Source organism: Artibeus jamaicensis, unplaced genomic scaffold (assembly GCF_021234435.1).
Source record: "Artibeus jamaicensis isolate MK-2021 breed Jamaican fruit bat unplaced genomic scaffold, CSHL_Jam_final contig_760, whole genome shotgun sequence".
In the NCBI taxonomy this organism is placed as follows: Eukaryota; Metazoa; Chordata; class Mammalia; order Chiroptera; family Phyllostomidae; genus Artibeus; species Artibeus jamaicensis.
Window position 1 is genome coordinate 565,786 of NW_026521955.1, and position 21,864 is coordinate 587,649.

The 21,864-nt window shown below is 40.1% G+C and overlaps 2 protein-coding genes across 8 annotated transcripts in view; one reads left to right on the forward strand and one right to left on the reverse strand.

Moving 5' to 3' along the window:
• Positions 1 to 1,346: 1,346 nt before the first annotated feature.
• On the forward strand, positions 1,347 to 3,035 carry INSM2 (INSM transcriptional repressor 2). Its single transcript, XM_037163998.2, has one exon. It carries the CDS (start codon positions 1,347 to 1,349, stop codon positions 3,033 to 3,035), a length of 1,689 nt encoding a protein of 562 aa, XP_037019893.2.
• Positions 3,036 to 5,206: 2,171 nt separating this feature from the next.
• Positions 5,207 to 21,864, reverse strand: part of RALGAPA1 (Ral GTPase activating protein catalytic subunit alpha 1) — a 272,343-nt gene continuing 255,685 nt past the window's right edge. For 5 of the 7 annotated variants that reach the window (XM_037163988.2, XM_053672518.1, XM_037163995.2 and 2 more), the window contains 2 exons: positions 15,068 to 15,192; positions 6,224 to 6,504 (listed from right to left, as the gene is read on the reverse strand). In XM_037163988.2, coding sequence (XP_037019883.2) covers positions 6,356 to 6,504; positions 15,068 to 15,192 — 274 coding nt within the window. In that variant the 3' untranslated portion in view covers positions 6,224 to 6,355. Of the gene's footprint in view, positions 5,372 to 6,223; positions 6,505 to 14,444; positions 14,476 to 15,067; positions 15,193 to 21,864 lie in introns of those variants that run through there. The other 2 variants (XM_053672519.1, XM_053672520.1) reach the window with 2 other exon arrangements.

The following is a 21,864-nucleotide window of genomic DNA, read 5'->3' on the forward strand; positions in this document are numbered from 1 at the left end:
CTCCGATTTGATTTTGTCAGGAGACTTGAACACACAGTTCTTTCCCCTTCTTATCCCCACTTGTATTTATATGTGTATTATGTATATCATGGATTTGGGAACTTTATTATACATGTGTCATATATTTTCTAGTTATTTCATTGTCGGCTAGTATTACAAACTGTCAAGTATCTTCTAGTGCTTAAAACAATGTGGGGCACGTTAAGGAGTGCTGGATGAGAATTTTCGGCGTCTGGTCTACAGCACACATTTCGCAAAGTATCACCTTCTATAAGGGGAAAGCAGACATAATCCTGATTCCACCGTATTTCTCACTCAGATCTACTCCATGCTCTAAACAGGCCAGTTAGGCACTAAGTCATGTCTCTGGGTATTACAAGTGGAAGGCGTGAGCGGATAAACCACTTTATCTGCGGACGGTGGAAAATTAGATTCTACTTTCCTCTCCCCACTCCTGCTCCCATCTGGGAGGGGCGTTTATAAGCCCTGAGGGCTGGGGCCCGGCAACCTGCTGGCGTCCTGAGCTCCAGCGGCTCGCCAGCACGCACGCTCTCCTGCACTGAGAGCCCTTCTTCCCAGATGAATTCTCATAGTATCACAGACGCGCGCAGCCTCGATCGATACTGGATGGCAGACGTGCTGCTACCGTCAAGTGTGGGGATGGGATGGTGGAGTCAAGTGTGGGGATGGGGTGGTGGATTTAGCAGCCCTGCCGCTGGGTCGCAGCTTCTCAGCAGCTCAATTCCGGCAGAGGACGTACACCCATTCCCTGGCTGAAACCCACCAGGTCGCCTCCCGGAAGCCGCCGCCGGTACCTCTCAGCTCTGCTCTCGGGGGTGGGGGCGCTCTTCCATCCGGAGCCTACACACCCGGGCAGCAGCACCGCGGCCGCAAGGAGGGCGCTGGTGGGTGGCCCCCTAGCAGGGTTCCTTGCAGGTCCCGGGCGGAGGCTGAGGTGTGGGGTGCTGAGCTTCTGCACACTTCGGACCTTACCTTCTTGCGTCGTTACCGGTTGGGTGGCAGGGGGAGGTGCCGCCGGCGGCCCCCGAGCCACCTGCTGGGGCTGGGCAGTGCGGAGGCCCGGAGGCGGGCAGAGCCGTGCTCGCTGCCCGCCTGGCGGACCCGCGTGAGCCCGCGGGGCGAAAGCCCCGCCCAGGCGCCCGCTCCCACTCCTGATTGGGCGGCCCGGCCCCCAGACGGCCCCCCGGACGCCCGGCCTGCGTCTCAGCTATAAAGGCTGCGGATGCATGACCGCCACGAAGCTCGGGTGGCTGCGGTGCTCGCCCTTTTTCAGCCCCTGTGGCACCCCCGTTACTCCGTGCCCCCCGAGCGCTCTCGACTCCGCCATGCCAAGGGGCTTCCTGGTGAAGCGAACTAAACGGACAGGCGGCGCTTACCGAGTGCGCCTCGCGCAGCGGGTCTTCCCCAAGCCGGAGCCTCAGGGGGCGCCGCCCTTCCCCAAGGAGGCTTCCCGTGCCCCGCAGCCGGATACAGAGCGGCCGGCGCCCCCTAGCCCGGAGGAGCCCGGAAAGGGGCAGGAGGAAGTGGCGGCCCGGGAACTGTCGGGGTCACCGTGTCGGGCAGCGGGGGTGAGCCCGGGGCTGCGCGGGCGGGAAGGTGCAGAGTGGAGGGTGGATGGCAGGGAGGGACCCTCCCTCCCTGGTCCCAGGCCCAGCTCCAGCCCTGCGAAGCCGGTGGGCACGGAGCTGCGCCGGGCGTTTCTGGAGCGCTGCCTCAGCTCGCCGGTCTCCGCAGAGTCCTTCCCCGGGGGCGCCGCCGTGGCTGCTTTTTCTTGTTCAGTGGCACCATCAGCCGTACCAACCCCAGGGGAGCAGTTCCAGCTGCCTCTCCGGGCACCATTCCCAGAGCCCGCGCTTCATCCGGACCCGGCGCCCCTCTCCGCCACCCTGCACAGCCTGAAGCGGCCGGCGGCTGGCGAACGCCGCGCTAAGGCGCCTCCGGGCTGCGTGTCTGGACCTGCGGCTACGGGAGTCAAGAAGCCAAAGGCTGTGAGGAAGTTGAGCTTCGCGGATGAAGTGACCACATCTCCCGTCCTGGGCTTGAAGATCAAGGAGGAGGAGCCCAGAGCCCCGTCCCGGGGCCCAGCGAGCGGCCGCACGCCACTGGGGGAGTTCATCTGCCAGCTGTGCAAGGAGCAGTACGCGGACCCCTTCGCGCTGGCTCAGCATCGCTGCTCCCGCATCGTCCGCGTTGAGTACCGCTGCCCGGAGTGCGACAAGGTCTTCAGCTGCCCAGCGAACCTCGCCTCGCACCGCCGCTGGCACAAGCCCCGTCCTACAGTGGCAAACGCGGCCACGGTCTCCTCGATTGACGGGAAGCTTCCTCCTTCGTCCTCCCCGGATCCTGGGCCTGTTGCTTTTCTGGCAAAGGGGAAGGAGAATAGCCGGGCAGAACAGACAGAAAATCAGCACCTGCAGCCCAGGGACAGCTCCGGGGCAGAGCAGCGCCCAGACAGCGTCCAGGCCCCGAGCCTCCAGATGCTGTCTCACCTCGAGGCACCGCTCCCTCGGGTTCCCTACTCGGAGGGGGTGTTAGGAAGCCGGGTGCCTGGGCCGAGCACTGCCAGCAGTGTCGGGGAACCTGAGATCTTCTTGTGCCCCTATTGCCACAAAAAGTTCCGTCGCCAAGCCTATCTGCGCAAGCATCTGGGCACTCACGACGCGGCCTCGGCCCGTGCGCTTGCCCCAGGCTTTGGCTCCGAACGCGGCGCCCCACTGGCCTTCGCTTGCCCACTATGCGGGGCGCACTTCCCTTCTGCAGACATCAGGGACAAACACAGGCTGTGGCATGCTGTCCGGGACGAGCTGCTCCTGCCGGCTTTGGCCGGGGCACCCCCAGAAGCTCCGAGCCCGGGAGGGGCACCCGACGGGAGTGCTCAGCAAATTTTCTCGTGCAAGCACTGTCCGTCCACTTTTTTTAGCTCCCCGGGGCTGACCCGACACATTAACAAGTGCCACCCCTCAGAAAGCCGGCAGGTACTGCTGCTGCAGATGCCACTGCGGCCAGGCTGTTGAGGGCCGAGAGACACGCTAGACTGCAAGGTTGGCCCTGGAGGAAACAGATCACGGGGATTTCTGTGGGGCTTTGTTCACCTTGCAAGTTTACTCCCTTTCCCAGATTTTCCCTCCTAAAAAGCCCCAGTAGTCAATGTTCCGACACAGGAGCGGACAGCAAAATGTAAAATCCCTTTCTAGAGCAGGTACGTATATGGATAGTATTAACATTCCCGGTCAAGAACTGTCAGCTTTAAATCCTTACTTTCCCCACGAAAATAGGATTCCTTCCTTCCTCTCCAAACTCTGAAGATCCTAATGAATCCTATGACTTGTAATTCCTATGGAAAGTCGCAGTGAATGTGTGCATGTCTCAATGTCTACAAAGGATTCTAGCTACCAACAATGGTAGTCTTTTTTTTTCTCCTGTTGTTATCGCAGACACCTATGTAGTTTCTGTCTCAATAGGGTCAGATATCTTGCATTGTATTTTCTGTGAATTAAAAGTTGTGACTGGTGCCAAACTTAGAGGCTCTGGTGGGAGGGGAGGTGTAGATTCAAGGCCTGTGTCTGCAAGCAGCAAATATAGGATGTTTGCGCATTTCGGAGTTGTGAGGATTTCCCTGTAAGCTTTCTTTTTCGTAGTGGTAGTCCATTTTTAAGTTAGTGTTTGGAGGTGGGGAGGGTATTATTTTACAGGAAGGAGCTGAGATACCCCCAAGATCCTCACCTTTAGCTCTTTTATGTGTAGTATTCAGCAAGAGAGAGTTACTTTAAACCTTAAAACACTTTTTGGAAATACAGAACTCATTTTCTTAAGTTTAACTGTTTTAGTAGGGTTTCATCCAAATCGTTGAATGCTCCCATTGTAAATCTCATACAGCATATTATGTATTAAACTACATTCAGCTTAAGGAAGATGTTAATACCTATATTCCACTATGAAACAGAATGGCAATTGATTCAATGTCCAGTATTTTCTTTTCAGTAGCCTGTTTTAGATTTTTTTGTAAACCATATTTGGCGTACATTCTGAACCCATGCCCTTACAGCCAGAGTTGGGACACTGGCTGAGTACTGCTTGACAGCTCGTATTTGTAAGATGCTTACCACCAAATAAATGTACATAGCTGGTGCTTTGTTGTGTTCTGTTTGTCTTAAGAACCCCATTAAACACAGTCTGTTTCTCAAAGCCACATCTTATCTTCCCAAAGCCAGTATCCACTTTGGGATCTTAGTGACCCACTTAGACAGAATACAGACAGGAGAAATTTTATTTTGTAAGTGAATGTATTGGTGAGGAAATGCAATGGAAAAATTTCCTTTAAGTATGGTTGCACAAATAGAACTTCAAAAGGCACAGAATACACACTATGCTTTAAACCTAAAGATACTTTACCACCTCAAAATGTCAACAGAAAAGTATGGGGACTGGCCGTGAGAGTGGAGTGTGGGAAAAAGTAGGACAACTGTAATAGCATAAACAATAAGATATTTTAAAGAAAAATATATTAAAAATACTTTTTTGAGAGTTAATGAATAGTGCAAACTAAAGATGAAAAAAAATCATGTTCACTTGCTAATTAACGTCACTATTTCAAGTTGGTATTTTCACTCCGTTGTTACTTATCATCAATCTATTAGCTGTTCACTAAAAAACCAAACCAAACCACTACAGAACATGTAATCAGCTACTTTGATTTTTCTCTTTGCAACCCTCACCTCGGTTGTGGGAAACTCTGCATTGTTTTATCTTGTTCCCAGGGCCATTTGTTTATCTTCTTTCTTAGGAATTTGTTTCTTTTCTATATCATTTCATAGGAATTTGTTTTTATTTATAAGAAAAAAACTTAAGTGCACAGGTTTTAGAAACTGTTAAAAATTTTGTTCCTGAATGTATAGTATAAAGTAAATTTAAGAAATCAAAGCAGCACAAGGTGAGGCTGAGATAAATTAATGCTTTAACCAAGTGCACTGGATGGAGCTTCTGGCCAGCCCTTACGAAGGTGTAAGATTTCCTGCATTTTTAATATTGTGGTAGGATTCCTGAGAATTCAGATCCATTTTTCATAAGATAACCTTGATTTATGCTTTACATCTCTCCATTAATCATATAACCCTGATTATTAAATCTGAAAATGATAACAAACATAAAAAGACAGAATGCTCATGGACATAGGTGATAATAATTTTATTGTATTACTAAATATTATACCATATATACTTTTTCACTGTTACAAATCTGTAGATACTACATGAATGGTGATATATAATTTATATTTTAGAGTTTGCTAGTGTGTGATGTATTGACACATGCAGTTAGTACCGATGTCATGCTACATTTCCTTAGGAGATGCCTGTTGAAAACAAAATATGAGCAAAATGTGAGTGGCTCATCTACTGGAGGAAATACCTCTGAAGGGTGGGATGCACACTGACCTGCACCTGCAAATCCAGTATTAAATATATTAGATTTAATTTAGACTCCTGGGCCATGTTCCTTTTTAAAAAAAATACACGAAATTTAATTAACACATTTATATTTAGAAAAGTTTTTTCCTTCTTTTCTTTCTTCTTCCCATGTCTCCCTTTTTGGTGCTTCTGAAGAACAGAGACACACCAGGATCTACCAGCCAATAATGAAGGGGCACGATCTCAAAACAAATGGCATTTAACAGTGATACCATTTAAAAAGCAAAACATAAATCATAGTTCAGCAGTGATTTTTCTGGTTATTAGATTTGGAATCACCTGCCCAGCTAAGAAACAAGGCATTGCTTTGGGAAGAAGTTAATGCTAAAATTATTTCAGTTAGAATTTGAGAAGCCAAAAGACCTTTTATTTTAAATGTTTTGTTTTCATAACATAAATAATCCATACAACTCCTGCGTATTAACAGATCTGCAACTTTTGGTGTAACTGCACAAATGTTTGAATGTAAAAATTTACATTTGTAAAAAATTATATATTTACTAAGTCCATAAAGTTGCAGTGAAGCATGATAAAATAATGAGACTATCTGTTCAATTATATTTTGGTTCAAAGTTAATCATGAAATTAAAAGTAAGACTACTTAAACATAATTATCTAGAAAGGTAAAGGGCTGTTGAATAAAACTCCCCCAAATATGGCAGTTGGAGTGTGTGTGGGGGAACCTAACTGAATAAACGAATCTAAAATATTAAGTTACAAATTATTTCAATCCAGTGTTTTGTTTTTTTTTAACAGTAAGTGTTCAGGAAGGAACATGCGTGTTATGGCAAACAGGAGGGCCTGGAAGGGTTAACACTACAGGCATGCTAAGGCGGCTACTGCTGATCACTGCTGGGCTGCTTGTCTCCTTAGGATTTATTGGCCGAGCCAGAGGAACGACGCAGCTTCATGGACATACGGCTTTTGCTAGTTCGAGGAGACATTGGAGAGGCCAGGTCAGCCCCGTCTACCTGCGTTGCTGTGGGAGTTTCACTGGGTAGAATCTCTGGGTAGGAGCCTGTGGGAAAAAGCAAGAGCATTAGGTCATCTAGCCTTTCATTCGATAAAACACAAACTTTCGCTACTGATCTGTAGCAATGGATCCCAACCTTTAATGAGGTCTTTTGAAAGACAAAAGCAAGCCCAAAACTCGCTTGCTACAACAATCTACTAATATTTCATTTAAAACACAATGACCTGGTGGCTCATGTCATCGTATTAGCAAGAAAGCGCCAATTGTTATTTCCAGAAACAGAACTTACCAAAAAGCTCTCTAGAAAAAGCAATAGGAAGCAAAATCTTCAGGCCAGAAAGGACAGGGGTCCAAAGCACCATTAGCATGCAGGGAAGGGCTTGAAGCAGGTAAGAAGGACCAGTTCCTATCTCTAGGGTATAGGGCATAACCAAGAAAAGGGCCTTCATTGCTCAAACTTGAAAGTACTGGTACCAATCAGTTCCAGTAGGAGTTCAGCACTATGAGACCATTAAACATGCTAAGTATTAAAATATGCTTTTAAGAAGGAGCAAGACAAATTCCAGGAGGAAGACAAACTGACCCCTCAAAATGTCTCAATTTAGAAGAGATAAGCAATGCTTTTCTTTTCCTTAACTTAAACTTTGCAATTACATTATCTAGTCCCATCAAATAGATAACTAGAAGACAAAAAATTTAAAAGAAGTTAAAATTAGAAAATTCGGTGTCATTTACAAAGCAGTTCTTGACCTCTGTACTTTATTTCCACGAATTGATTCTTTAATACACACTAACTACAGCACTTTGCAGGCTTTCAAACGTTTTTCTGAATAAATAAATGAATAAGAATTTACATGAAAAATAAAAGCCCTTCAAAAAACAAAGAAAATCAGCAAACAACAGAATAGCAAAATTAAAAAAAATTCTGTATATTTTAAGGCACTTTATTTCAGATTATCTGGGTTAGCTACCCAGAAAATTTTCTTTGTGTGTGTCACAGACAGACACACACACTGTCCAGGTGACAGGCTTGAGTCCAAACACCTCCCTGCTCTGTAGGGAGGACTCTGGCATGTTCGTTAGCCAATGTAGCACCTTACGGGCACTACAAGCTCGGAAACAATTACACTAGCACTTCCACAGAATAAAACGTCTGCGTCTAAGTTGAAATTATTGATATCTATAAGCAAACACAAGACCATTCAACAAGGGATACAGGTCCTTTTGAGAAGTATCCCTTTGATTATTAAGAATGTGTCTTGGTGAATACTTCAAAATGTTTTTAAGGCCAAATGTTCTAATTATACTTATAAGCAAACATACATTGTCAAATAAAAAATATCTTACTACTCAAAATCCAGGCCTATTAACCTTTTCAAAGTAACTTCTCTAACCTTCTTTCTTTTCTAATTGAAATGACTGGCCTTCAAAATACGAGGAGGAGGAAATGTATTTGTTCACCTTTACGCTTCCTGAACATCTGAACTGGCTGACATTAGACCCATACTGGGAAACCTAGGGGAGAATATGAACCCATGGCCCTTTCAGGAAAGCACTGCAGATGGATGGCAGAAGGAAGGTGGAGAGCAGTGTGGCTCATGCTTTTCTGGTAATGCGTATTGTTCCCGGCCAATCATGACAGGCCTTCCCACGGCTATTTACCTTGAGATGGCCAATGTTTTCTAGCGGAGGTTTTGGGAGGAAGAGAACTATCACTGCATTTCTTTCTTTGTTGTAAATGAAGAAATGGAGTAGCGAGCAGAAGTGAGAAAACAAAAGAGAAGATAGATAACAGATATGAGAGACACAGTGCAGAATTTACAGGTGTTAACTGAGGAGCAGGGAAGAGAGTAGTCAGGTTTTTAATATGAAATACAACTGGTCATGCAACATGTTAGGGTGATGATGTCTCACAATGGATATTGCTTTGTAAATTCAAATGTTATACTTACCAACTATGAGTTCAAACAGGGGAAAAGAAAAGAAGAAAAAGTCTATGAGAGATACTATAAACATCTATCTTTCAAAGTGTTCACTGTACTGGTGGCATGTTATCCTAATCACTTAGTCATAAATCTCTAGAGCTATACTACCCAACATGCTAGCCACAGCTGCCACATTAATTAAATTAAAATTAAACAAAATAATTGGCTTCTTAGTGCACTAAGCCACATTTCAAGTGTTCAGCAGCCACATGTGGTTTAGTGAAAACCATACAGGACAGTGAAGATACAGAATATTTTCATCCTCACAGAAAGTTTTAGGAGAACACTGCTTAGAGTATGCCAAATTCAAAGAATATTTTCCCCCAAAACAAAAATTTCCATGTATCAGAGTGAAGGCCCCTTTAGTAAACTGAGTCAAAGCAGGCTTTTTAGTGTGTGTGGCATATAGCTATGAGTACCTCCTCATGTATTAGCAAATATTTATGGTATATATTCAGCATACCTGAACTCGGTAAATAATTGAGAGTAGAGAGATCTCGGTTTTATATGTAAACAATACAGTGATACCTAGTCTTCATTTCATATCCTATTCTGCCTAATATCAACTCAGTCATAAAGAATGTTAATTTATTTTATTAATATATCCTCAAGTATAAAGTTTAAAAGGTATCAATGGATTCCTGTTTATGCATGTCATAACTGTTATAAATGCTGGTTCATTACTCATACAAACTATGTCCATATCTTGATGGTATAATAAATTGATCCATATATTACAATGAATTATTACTATAAATAATATAAATATGGCTTTGGGGATTTATACAGATTATGAAAGGGAACTCAATGAATTGTTATGTAATGTGGCTTTGTTTGTGCTGCTTGCTGACAGGGATGACCAGTTTGAAACCACGGTAGTTATAGGGTAAATACAGTCTTTAAAAATACTGTGACTTTGAAAATAATTCCAATTAATATTGAACTAAGAGGCAACGTGAAGTGTTAGAAAGCATGTGCACAGGTTAGATGGACCTAGGTTCAATGTCCAGTTTGTCAGGTACTAGCTGTTGGATTTTGGGCAAACTGACTGGAGTCAGTCTTATTTGTAAAATGGAGACCATGCTAATTGTTTTGCAAAGTTGTGAGGGATGAATGAGTATAGCTGCAAAGATCCTGGCACAGAGCAGGTACACAGTAAGTGTACCCCTATAATAAAGCTATTGAACAAGTAAGAGTGGAAATTAATAGACTGAATCAGAAAGAAAGGATAGAAGTTAGAAATATTTTTGAAGAAAATGACCACTTACAAAATATAACTGTTGAAATGTAGAGAACAGCACATACTGGTAAGTTCAGTTTTGGGGAAATTAGAGAATTTATCTACTCTTATGCTGATATTCCTAACAAAATATGACCTTATATTAAAGGATGTAGATTACCCAAATAATCTTACTGCTTTAATATTGTTAAAGGAGTTGATAAGTGATTAAGATTAGCATGGATGCACCATGGAGTGTCATAAAGGAAATAACACAATTTGCAATAAAACAATACAGAAAAATAGGCAAACAAGTGGTTTCATTTTAAGATATTCAAGAACTGCCATTATTGCAGACTTAGAACACCTAAGTTTGTCATATTTTATCTCCTTACAAATGGGAAAACTTGGTTCAAGACGGATTAATTTATCTGAGATCATGCAGATAATAAATAGTGCTAGGGTTTAATCCACATCAGTCTGATTCCAGAGCCCATACTTCTCCATGGTAAACTTAAAACTATGGTAAACTTAAAACTATTAAAACAAACAAAATATGACCACAATGAAAGAAATAAGATTTTTCAATGAGTGGAAATGTAGAGTGTTCAAAATAAAAATCTTTAACAATTTCTAATTTGTAAATATGACACATTATTGAGCAACTTCTCTTATCTCTCTTCTCTTTCAACAGCAAGAACAGGCTGGAAATATTTAGACAAAACAGGTAATTATATTAGTTGAGGCCCTGGCTGCTGTGGCTCAATGGACTGAGTGCCAGCCTGCAAACCAAAGGGTCACAGGTTCGATTTCCAGTCAAGGCACATGCCTGGGCTGTAGGCCAGGTCCCCAGTAGGGGGCTCATGAGATGCAACCACACACTGATGTTTCTCTCCCTTCCCCTCTCTCTAAATATAAATAAAATCTTTTTTAAAAAAGTTAAAAAAACAATAGTTGAGATTATGGACTCTCAAGGCAGACTCTGGTGAACCTATTTATTGAAATCTCACAGAACTGCCATGTAAATGAAATGAGAGACTGCATGTGTAGTACTTAACACAGTGCCTGGCACTCAGCAATTGCTCAGTTATTATTTTGGACCTAAAACACATTCTTTCAGATCACTCAGAGGCTGGAAAGAAAAGTTTAAAATAACGTTTGAAGAACACTGAGCTAAACAGGTCACCAACAGCAATGGCTAAGTTTTAATGATTCGTTCCATCCAAAGATTCAAAGAGATGGATCTGACTGTCCAAACGCTGCCCACTGACACGTGGCAACAGCAAAATCGATTAGAGTGAAGGAAGATTGGATGCTAGTCTGTCTTCATAACCACTCTTCTCTAAATTGACCCCTTTTTGGATGTCATAGAAATATTTGAATTTTATTACTTATTTTTAAATAATATTTAAATAGGAACCTATATGTTTGCTGAAGCTAACTATACAGTTCTGTGTAGGTATAGGTGTGTGTATATATACACATGTAAAGAGATTCAAACAGTATTTGATCCTTCAAGTTTTAAAATACTAAAAATTCTAATTTGCAGAAAAACAATAAATCCAAAGGGAGTTAATTACTAGCATAATCAAAATAAGATAATATTAGAGATAATTCTAGATATACTATACAATAAACATTAAAAAAGGCAAGACTGGAAAGAATGGGTGTTACTTTTAATGTTGAAATTGAGGAAAATGGTATTTACTGTGCATTTTCAGCAAAAAAGTCCTGTTTCTTGCTGGCATTCTGTAATTTTATTAAAAAAAAAAAACACGATTTGAAAAGACAATGTGCTGTTAGAGAAAAAAAATCTAGATTTTGCACTATCAGTGTAATTTGGCCAAGAAGAGGAGTGATTTCATTTTAAAGTTTAGATTTAGAGGAGAGGTATTCATGAATATTAAAAAAGTGACTGTAAAACTTCTGATATTTTCCACACACACACGTCTGACAAAGCTAAAGGGATTTTTTTCCTGTAACTTTTTTTAAAAATAAGGGACAAGAACAATCTAATAATGTTTAGCGTAGTTATTGTGTGTCGCACTTTGTTGATCTCCCCTCAATGACCTTAGGGATAAAAATAATTTCCCTTAAGTATCAGTCTACTGCCGTAGACAGAGTCCATTTTGAGAAAACACAGTTATGAAATTTATGGGTCAACTATAATACACCAAATATGTTTTTCATGTCTATTTAAATAACACTAAAAAAATTATCTAAAAAATAAGTCCTCTTTGGATTTCAATGTCATCACAGCTGGTACATTACTGTTGGCCAGAAAGTAGGTTTTTAGATAATCTTAAGTCAACTTAAAAAACAGTATTTTTCCACACTATATCACTGAATAGAATTATAAGATTATTTAGAAGACGATATTGGCATTACTTTAAAACCTAAATTGATTTCACTTGCAATTATATGTGCATTTCCTTAATGTAGCAAATTTTATCATATGTTAAAAAGTAAAAATGAACCCCCAGACTTAGCGATATTATGTAATTTCTGTAAAGCATAAGTCAGGCCCACGTTGATATTATGTGCTTTATTTCACGCCTTCTCTGTCCTGCTTTGACTTATAACTTTAGAGGGAGCTCCATACGTTTGTGTGGTTAAGGAAGGAAAATCAAAATGAGATGAATGAAAGAAAAAAATAAAACAACTGTCCTTCAGATAACAATGTTTTTGTTACTGTAGAAGTAATTACTCTATTTTTATATTGTTTTCAACTGGAAATTACTTTGCAAAAAATTTCTATCTTTAGTAACTATAAAAGTCTATAAAACGTATTTGGTAATACTGAACCATCTTATTCACAGGTAAAAACACTCTCTTAAAAATTAGTGTTTGTTTCTAATAGTTCCTAAAAGCAAAGACAATTTTGAAAAATTAACTGAACATTGCCCTGACTGGTGTGGCTCAGCTGGCTGAATGTCATCTAGCAAAATGAAGGGTCGCCAGTTCCATTCCCAGTCAGGGCACATGGCTGGTCGGGGTTGGACCCCAGTCGGGGGTGTACAAGAGGCAACTGATTGATGTTTCTCTCCCCAAATTAACTGAAAATAATTTGTAGCATGGTATTAGTTTTATGTTAAACAAGCTGTAACATAAATATTGAAATACATTAGCCCTGGCTGGTGTGGCCCACTGGATTGAGTGCCAGCCTGTGAACCCAAGGGTCACTGGTTCGATTCCCAGTCAGGGCGCATGCCTGGGTTGCAGGCCAGGTCCCCACTTGGGGCCATATAAAAGGTAACTGATGTTAAAAATCTTTAAAAAAAATTTTTTTTTTAAATAAAACCAACAGAGCCTTGACTCAATTGGTGTGTCATCCTTTACTTAATGCCAGAGAAAGCGAGATTACTACTTACTTCCCATATTACATATGGCAAAATATGAACAGGACATTGAGAGGAGAACTATGAAGGACTGCAGCTGGTAAACCACCACAATGTTAAACGTACACACTTTATATATTTAAGGGGAAAAGTCAGTCTGAATGTGGTCCTATTATCAATAGTTTTCAGTTGTGAAATTGATAACTTGACTATGATACACAAAAGTATTATTCATATATATTTTAATAATGTAGGCTATCAGATACTCTTATTAAAAATGACATTTCCAGGTATACTTAACTAGTTTTATCTTATTATTCATTAATGTACTTTTACTGTCTTTCTTTTTCCACCTGTCTTTATGCCAAACTGAGTAATTTTAGATAGTATCAATCCATTGGAGTGAATCTTACTTTTTAATTTCTCTTTCAAAAGATTCAACCTAGTCTTAATATAATTTTCTCACTGTTAACTCATATCAATCAAAAGAGCTCTACGTTTTAGATAAAATTATTTTATAATGGCCGATTACATGGTGACAGAGATGGAAGCTCTAATTTCAATAATTAAACTTCAATTGAGAATTACATTAATTTTTCCAATAAATTAGACAAGAGAGGAGTACTATGCCTCTTAAACTTATTTAATATAAATATAAAGAGAATTTGAAGGCTTACTATAGTGAACTTTTGTGTATATTAAATTCCTGCTTCTTTTGAACACCATTAAAATAGTCGCTTTTTAAAAAAAATCCTCATCTGAGGACATTTTCTCATTGCTTTTAGAGAGAGAGGAGGGGAGAGAGAGAAACACTGATGTGAGAAACATCGATGTGACAGAGAAACATTGACTGGTTGCCTCCTGCACATGCCCAGAGAGAGGATCTTATGCACCCTGACTGGGGATTGATTGAATCTGCAACCTAGCTGTGTGCCCTGGCTGGGAATCAAACCCTCAACCAAATGGTTACAGGACGATGCTCCAACCAACTGAGCTTCACTGGCCAGGGCAAAACAGTCATCTTTGTATTTCAGGTGACTAGTACAGTGCAAAGCACACAACAGGATAACTTTTTGATGAGTTAAGATGGCTAATAACAATGCAACACATTATAAAATACAAAGACATACCATTTCAGTTCAGTAGCACTACTTTCTCATGCTGAGAAACAAAGAAGGTTAAGACAACAAGGTGTAACTAATCTCAGCCAAGGGTTTTATCATTAGTTCTTTTTATCCCAGAACCAGTGTTAGTGTTTCATGCAGACTTGGGTTAGTAAATATAATTCTGGAAAAAACTTAGTGACAACTTCTGAAATGTTTAGTATGAACCAGGGCAGTGTTAAGTTTGCTTATTGTTTGAGTTACAAGCTTAGTGCTTGCTAATTTTTAAGAAAGGAATAAGGGAGGAACAAAGAATGTTTTGGTTGACACTTTGTCTTACCTTCAGATAAACAGAACTGATATTTAATGATCTAAAGAGGGAAAATAAAATAAATGAAACAATCATAAGGAGTGCAAAGTATTACAGAATAGGAAGGCCATGAGTCATTTATTTTCTTACTGATTTCTTCAAAATTAGTTAATAGTAAAAATGCAGTACCCTCTTATAATCTTTAAATATTATATAAAATCAGTTTAAGTACTTATAAATCTACACCATTTAACTTTATTTGAAAAATTAGAGATAAGGCAATATTCTTGGCCATAAAATTTGATTCTCTAAAGGTGACAGAGTACATGTTCAACTTGTGTTTATCGTGCAGATACTTCCTTTGGTAGGTTCCACAGTACTCACTGCCCGTCAGCTCAAATAACATGTGGTACTGGTACTTCTGTGAAGACTGCTGACTTTCAGAGAAATTCCATTTAGGTAAAAGAAAGTATAAATCACACTTGGAAGCCAGATTCAACTATTAGATAATGATGAAAAATTTATACTTCAATGTTGAAACTGGAATTTTATTCAAGCAAGTTTTCCATTATTTGAAGAGTTTTTAGAACAAAAGGGTATTGCATTTCAAGTTCAAATGATGACAAGTAACTAATACTTGCTTTTAATCTTACCGGCATCAGATGGTAAATGATGGAAGGGAGCTGGAGAAAACACCTGTGCTGCAAAATCTTCAAATGTCGTTGGTTCTAAATGGTGCTGGACAATTGTTTGCAGGTATCGTGCTCTCTCCTCATAGCTGATTTCCTTCAGTTAAGGATGAAGTTAAATGCAGCTTACATTGGAAAAGAATAGATCTAATAAAAAAGGACTACTGAAAGTGCCAAGCTATTAGTTCTTGATATATATAATAATTACTATTCTTGCATATATTACAATCATGGCTTTAAACATAAGTTTACACTTTAGGATACCAGTATAAATGGCAGCTTAACAGAGAGACATTTATTAGATAGAAAATAATTATAATACTAAACTGTTGTAAGAAAGTAAGTTTACTTGAGAAAGAATTCGGCTGCTATCAGGTCATTTTAGGCTCATCTTATCTTTTTAATCAGCTTCAGATCTGCAGTTTACTCTGAAAAGCCACAAGTAAATATCATACTGCTTAAAATACTACGTCTGAAATTCTGTATTTCTCATTTGTAAAGATTTATTGTGAAAAATTCCTACATATCTTCCTCGTTTTCTAAAATCTCTGCATTTTCCCAATTGTTCTCATTTTGAATGAAGACTGCTGTTGCTGTAATCCTTGAATAACTCCATGCGGTTAAGATAAATACATAGTTGAATCTGTATGTCAGGAAAAAATACCTAGTCAATTATAACACTGAAACAAGCAGGAATATTTGCAAAGAGACCACAGGACTCCTAAATACTGTCTAACAAAGCATCTACAGGGCACTGACACTGACAGAAAAATACTGTACTTCCTTTTCACCACATTTTCTTCTCTGATATTATTGACAAGCAACCAGTGCCTTGAAGTGTTGTTGCTTTTGAACAACCCACTCCAGGCTTCCTGTTTCAGCAGGCCTGATTGTGCTGTTAGCACAGAGAGGGCGAGAAAGAGAGAGAATATTTCTGTTGTTCACGAAAGCAACTATGGAAATGGCTGTCAAAATGTAGAGCAGCAGGCAGCAACATACAATTATCAGGAAAAACTCACACGCTGACTTCATGTCGTATAGTTCCTGAACTGAGAAATCAGTTAACCTTTCTTCTACAACTTTAAAAAGTTTTCCTGCTGTACTCAATATGCTATGTTGATAGGCTGTACATAAGACATTTAAATAAGCACAAACAATAATAAAAATTTGTCTACTGGCTGTTTTTTTCCCCCCACTAATTTTCCAAAACTCATTTAAGTATTTTCTCCTCAAAATTATTTTTTCTTTTTAAAAAAAGAATTGCAATTCAATTATTATAGTTCTACAATTCTAGAAATTGTAGCCCAAGTCTACAACCAAGACCCCCCCCAAAAATGGGGAAGATAATTTAAAATGCTAATTCAATGGGAGATCCCATAGCCAGTTACATTTATAAAAGAGCGTAAGAATATATTCAATAGGTACTTAAATTGTGATATCTTTTGCCATCTAAATGGCTTGAGTACTCTCTTCTTGCATTATGGTTTATTTTATGCATTGCAATAATATGAATTCTAATTCCTTGCCATCCATTATTTTCAATTCTGTACACTGAAGTTGAACTTCAAAAGAATTTTACTTCTGAAATGGGCAGCAAGGGGACAAGATGCTATATTAAAATGATCAGCAGTAAGTAAATATTTTATTGGAAGAATCATATAGGCATTTTTGCGTGTTACCATTGGAAAGAAACATAGCACACTTTTAAAAGAAGGTATATGGTTATAAATGGAAGAGGATGAAACTGATGGTTCAATCTAAATAATACCACATATCTCACAACTTGTTGGAAAGTACTTTTTTCATTGGGGGAGATTCACAGCTGCCGAATTTTCTGCAGTTAATAGAGTCCTTTGATTCACAGCAGTGCCCCTTGTACAAAAAATACTGGCCTTTGTGTATTACCAGAAACTAATTTTCTATTTGGCTGAAAAGGGAAAAATGGGGTTATTGCTTCTCCCTCCTACAGAGCTTTTCATTATGCCTGATGCACTCAACTTCTAAGCTCTTCTGAGAAAAAAAATAACTGAAGAGGCAAGAGGTAGAAAAATGAGCTTGTTAGCACATTAGAAGTGAAGTATCTTGGTGGGCCCTAGAAATTCCCAGTGGTGTGTTAACTTATCACTCTATGCATGCTGGCACTGATAGTCTCCCAATTGATCACTCTCTTTTCGCACCAAAGGTGCTGCCAGGAAGCAAAGGCTGAAGGCCCACAGGAGAACAGTCTGCTATCAAAACAAGCTGTTTTTAAAAGTCTGCTTGAATGGGCAAAATGCTTCATGAAAAGTAGGGTGGAGACACCTACCTGCTTTTAAAATGCTCTACTTTCAGAAGGCCTATAAATGAAATATTTTACTTTATCTTATTATATTTAGAGTTTACACAAAAATTAAGCAGAAAGAAAGCAAATGTTAATATTTCTAAAGCAGGGAGGATATTTCCAATGTAGTAAAATTTATTAAAGCAAGAAATGACTAGATAAAATACATTTTGCAGTGTAATTCTATTTCATTATACAAAAGAAGATTTCTAAAATTCTGAAGAAACCCTAATAAAAAACTATACAAAGTAAAATTATCCAGATATGATGTATTCATTTATATGAAAACACATGATATATTTAACAAAACTACAAAATATCTTCAGTACTGAAAATGATGCTTTTAAAGAGTGAAACGATCATTAATAGTTGAATTTAAATGAATTTAGTTACAGCACTTACAACAAATAAGAAAGGATAATGTCTAAAGTTTTCTTTTGGGGGGGTTATCTTTGGAAAACACTGCTATTTTGGTAAATAATTGTAGTCTACAGTAACTCACATTCTAAAAATTCTTTGTAATTTTCAGTTTGATGTGGCCAAATACAGAACAAGATCAAAACAAATCAACCCAATCTATAGTACATCTTTTTCTCTTTTTACTTTGGAAAACTAAATATAGCATTAAAGAGATTTAATGAACTCTGAGTACTTGCACCATAGTACTAAGTCCACAAACAAGGTGCTTTTTGTGACTGAGATAAAGTCCCGAACAGTGCTGTTAGCAGCTGCAATGATAACCATAAGCTAGAGTGGTTAATTCCTGTATCTTCTATAATAGGTTAGACAAAGTTAGACACTTATTCCTTTAAAGGTAGCTCTCTAGGGAAAATATATTATTAGTACCTATAAATTAAGTGGCATACAAAAACTTGAAGGCTATCAACAACAGGATAGCACAAGCTAGATCCCTACTGTGAGTGAGTGATGCCACTGATATTGAAATTTTTAAAAATGACATGGGCGAGATGATAAAAAGGTAATGGTAAATAACAAATTCAGAGAAAAATTTAAAGTACAAGTCTAAGTTGAATTAAAAAGGTTCTTATTATAAATTTAAAACCACCCAAGTCAAAACTAGCTAATAAAGAGCCATTCGATGAGGGAGACTTCTAGCTGGTAGGAATCTGTAGTACAAAACCAGCCGATCAAGAGAAATAGCACACAGGTGCTGCAATCACAGCACTATAATTACCCACTAATCCTCCCTCCTTCTACTTTTCGCAAAAGCAGAAAAGGGGGGAAGGAATATTACTATTCTAGAAATAATAAAGGAACCAAACATTTTCTGTAGTATAAATAGTTTAAACCTCATCTGTACTTCACAATATTAAGTTAAATATTACGATTCATTTTAAATAACGACTATTGATTTTAAACATGTATGAAATTACTTGTGGCCCTCTGTCACTATGTCAAGACCCGCTGTCAAGAAAGTGGGGTTCAGTTTCAGCCCAGTCCTGGAAAAATGTGCACAAATTCTCTGTGCCGCAGTTTATCTGTGTGTTAAATGGGAACACCACCACTTGTTTCTATTTATGTTTCACGGATGTTGAAGATAAAGGATATAAACACAGGGCAGCCCCAAGTCCCCCTACATCTGTGTGAAAATAGTTTGTCTTTTGGGTCAAGCCTTTGTAAACAGTAGGTACTGTCTCCATGAGGGCAGTTTTCAGTGTTAGTTTAAGAAACATCTGTATGGACGTGCAAGAACTCTTTGGTAATGTTTCTTGTATAAACAAGAAACATTTAGCCCATAGTATGAACATGGGATTTTGTCTTAATTTGGATGAGAAAAAAGCGATTTCTATGAGAAAAAAGACAATATGAAAAAGATATTGTAGAAGGTTAAATAGCACCACATTTTTTGATTTTACTAATGTATAGAAAAACAGATAAAAAGTGGATTTGGTTTTAAAGAAGCAATAACCCTTCATGCTCCACAATAAATTTCTTAATAATACAATGTAATCTTGAATTGTTTATACTGTCAGAAAAGGCAAAACTATTTCCATGGCATGTCCAGTAGGCTGTGCAAACATTTAGCTCAAATGTAATTTGTGAGTACTTCCAGTAAAGATGGTGGAGTACATAAACTCTGTGCTCACCTCCTTCCGGGACCACATCAAAATTACAACTAAATTACAGAACAACCATCACTGAGAACCATCTGAGACTAGCTGAATTGAAGTCTAATACCCCAAAATAGAACACAGCAGCTGCAATGACACTTGCAGGAGGGATGGAGACACAAAAAGGGCAGGTCCCATGCTATTAAGAATCAGGATGGACATCTTGGATGCAGAGGTCCCACCTGAACAGTGAGGGGTCCTAGCCCTACCCCTGGCTCACTAGCCTAGGGCTGAAAAGAGGAGTCCCTATAACATCTGGCTTTGAGGACTGCAGCTGAGTAAAAGGGCTTCTGGAATCCCAGGTGTTCCCCTAAGGAGCCACACAAGAACTGAATCACAGACTCACTCACTCTGGCCTCTAGTCTGAGGGCTGGAGGGGTAGGCGTCAGGGAATTCCCTCCAGGGACAAAATGCTGTGAAGAACCACTGCTCCTCTGTTGAGGGTTCAACCTCCCACACCCATCCCTCAGGAGCAGGTGTGTGCCAAGTAACCCAGCTAACACTGTGCCACACCGTGGTGATTACCTGAGATCTCACTTATCCCTACTCCCCTGCTTCCAGAAGTTATTCTACAAAACCCAAACAAGTATCAGTTGGCCTCAACTTGCCCTGCATCTCTTGCTAAGCAGCCCCAAGCATGGTACAAGTGGTGACGACTGGTCTCAACTTGCATTGTTACTTCTACCAGGTAGTCCAAATCCTGGCATAAGCTTTGGCCTGTGTTGTCTGGAACACAGCATGAACTAAGTGGGTTCTAGCACAAGAGGTGGCTGGCCTCAGCTCACATCATGGTGCCCACCGAAGGCTTGGTACCCAAGCCTGGCACTAGTGGCAGTTGGCCTTAGTTTGCAGCACAGCCTCTCCCTAGTCCTTCCAAGCCCAGCACAAGTGGTTAACCAACTGCAGATCACTTTAGTAGTTCTTGCTACATGGCCCCAAGCTGAGCACAAACTTGGCCTGACCTGGAGCCCTACCCAAGAGCATCCAGAACCAACACACCTGATGGACGGCTTCAGACCATGACAGCAGACCACCCAACAAATTCCACAAACAACATTCTTGAAGGGCAGACTTGATGGGACCAGACTACCACTAAAGCAACTCCTGCTCCATGCGGTCAGCTCTCATACAACAGTTTGTCCACTGTAGTCACTGCCAGCCTCACAGCCTGTCAGACTGAAGGTCAATCTCACCCACTGATTTGCCAAAAGCAATCAAGGCACAACAATAAGAAGGCACACACAGCCCCCACAATGGATACTCACTGGAGCTCCTGGCTCAGGTGAACAAGAAAATTGCTCTTCTGGGCTTCACAGTACACAACTCTACCAAGACAGGGAGATATGGTAGATCTATCTAATACACAGAAACAAACACAGGGCGTTAGATAAAATGAGGATGCAAAGGAACATGTCCCAAATGAAAGAACAGGAAAAATCTCCAGAAAAAGAACTCAACAAAACAGAGACAAGCACTCTGTCAGATACAGAATTCAAAACATTGGTTATCAGGATGCTCAATGAACTTGATAGAGAAAAACACTGACAATTAAAGCAAAAAAGAAAATAGTTTGAGTGGCCTCTGGGACAACATCAAGCATAAAATCATTTGCATCATGGAGGTAACAGAAAGAGAAGAGTGAGAACAAGGGGTTGAGAACCTATATGAAGATATAATGAGTGAAACCTTCCTAACAGGGTGAAGGAAATACACATACAACTCCAGGAAGCACAGAGGTCGCAAACAATATGAACCCAAATATGCCCAAACCAAGACATGTCATAATTAAAATGCCAACAGTAAAAACAAAGAGAGAACCTTAAAACATCAAGAATCAAGAAAAAAAGCAGTTCCATACAAGGGAGCTCCCGTAAGACTATAAGCTAATTTTTCTTTAAACAACATTTTATTTATTTTTAGATAGAGGGGAAGGGAGAGCAAAAGAGAGGGAGAGAAACATCAATGTGTGGTCACCACTAACACACTCCCCTCTACAGGGGGCCTGGTCCACAACCCAGGCATGTGACCTGACTGGGTATCAAACCGGCAATCCTTTGGTTTGCAATCCACTGAGGTACACCAGCCAGGACTATAAGCTGATTTTTCAACAGAAGCTATGCAGGCCAGAAGGGCATGGCAAGAAATATTCAAAGTGATGAAATGCAAGGACTTACAAACCAAGATTACTCTACCCGGCAAAGCTATCATTACAATTGAAGAAATGAGAGTTTCCCCAGACCAAAAAAAAAAAAGCAAAAACCCACAAACCAAAAAGTGAGGAGTTCACCACTAAATCAGTAATTATGACA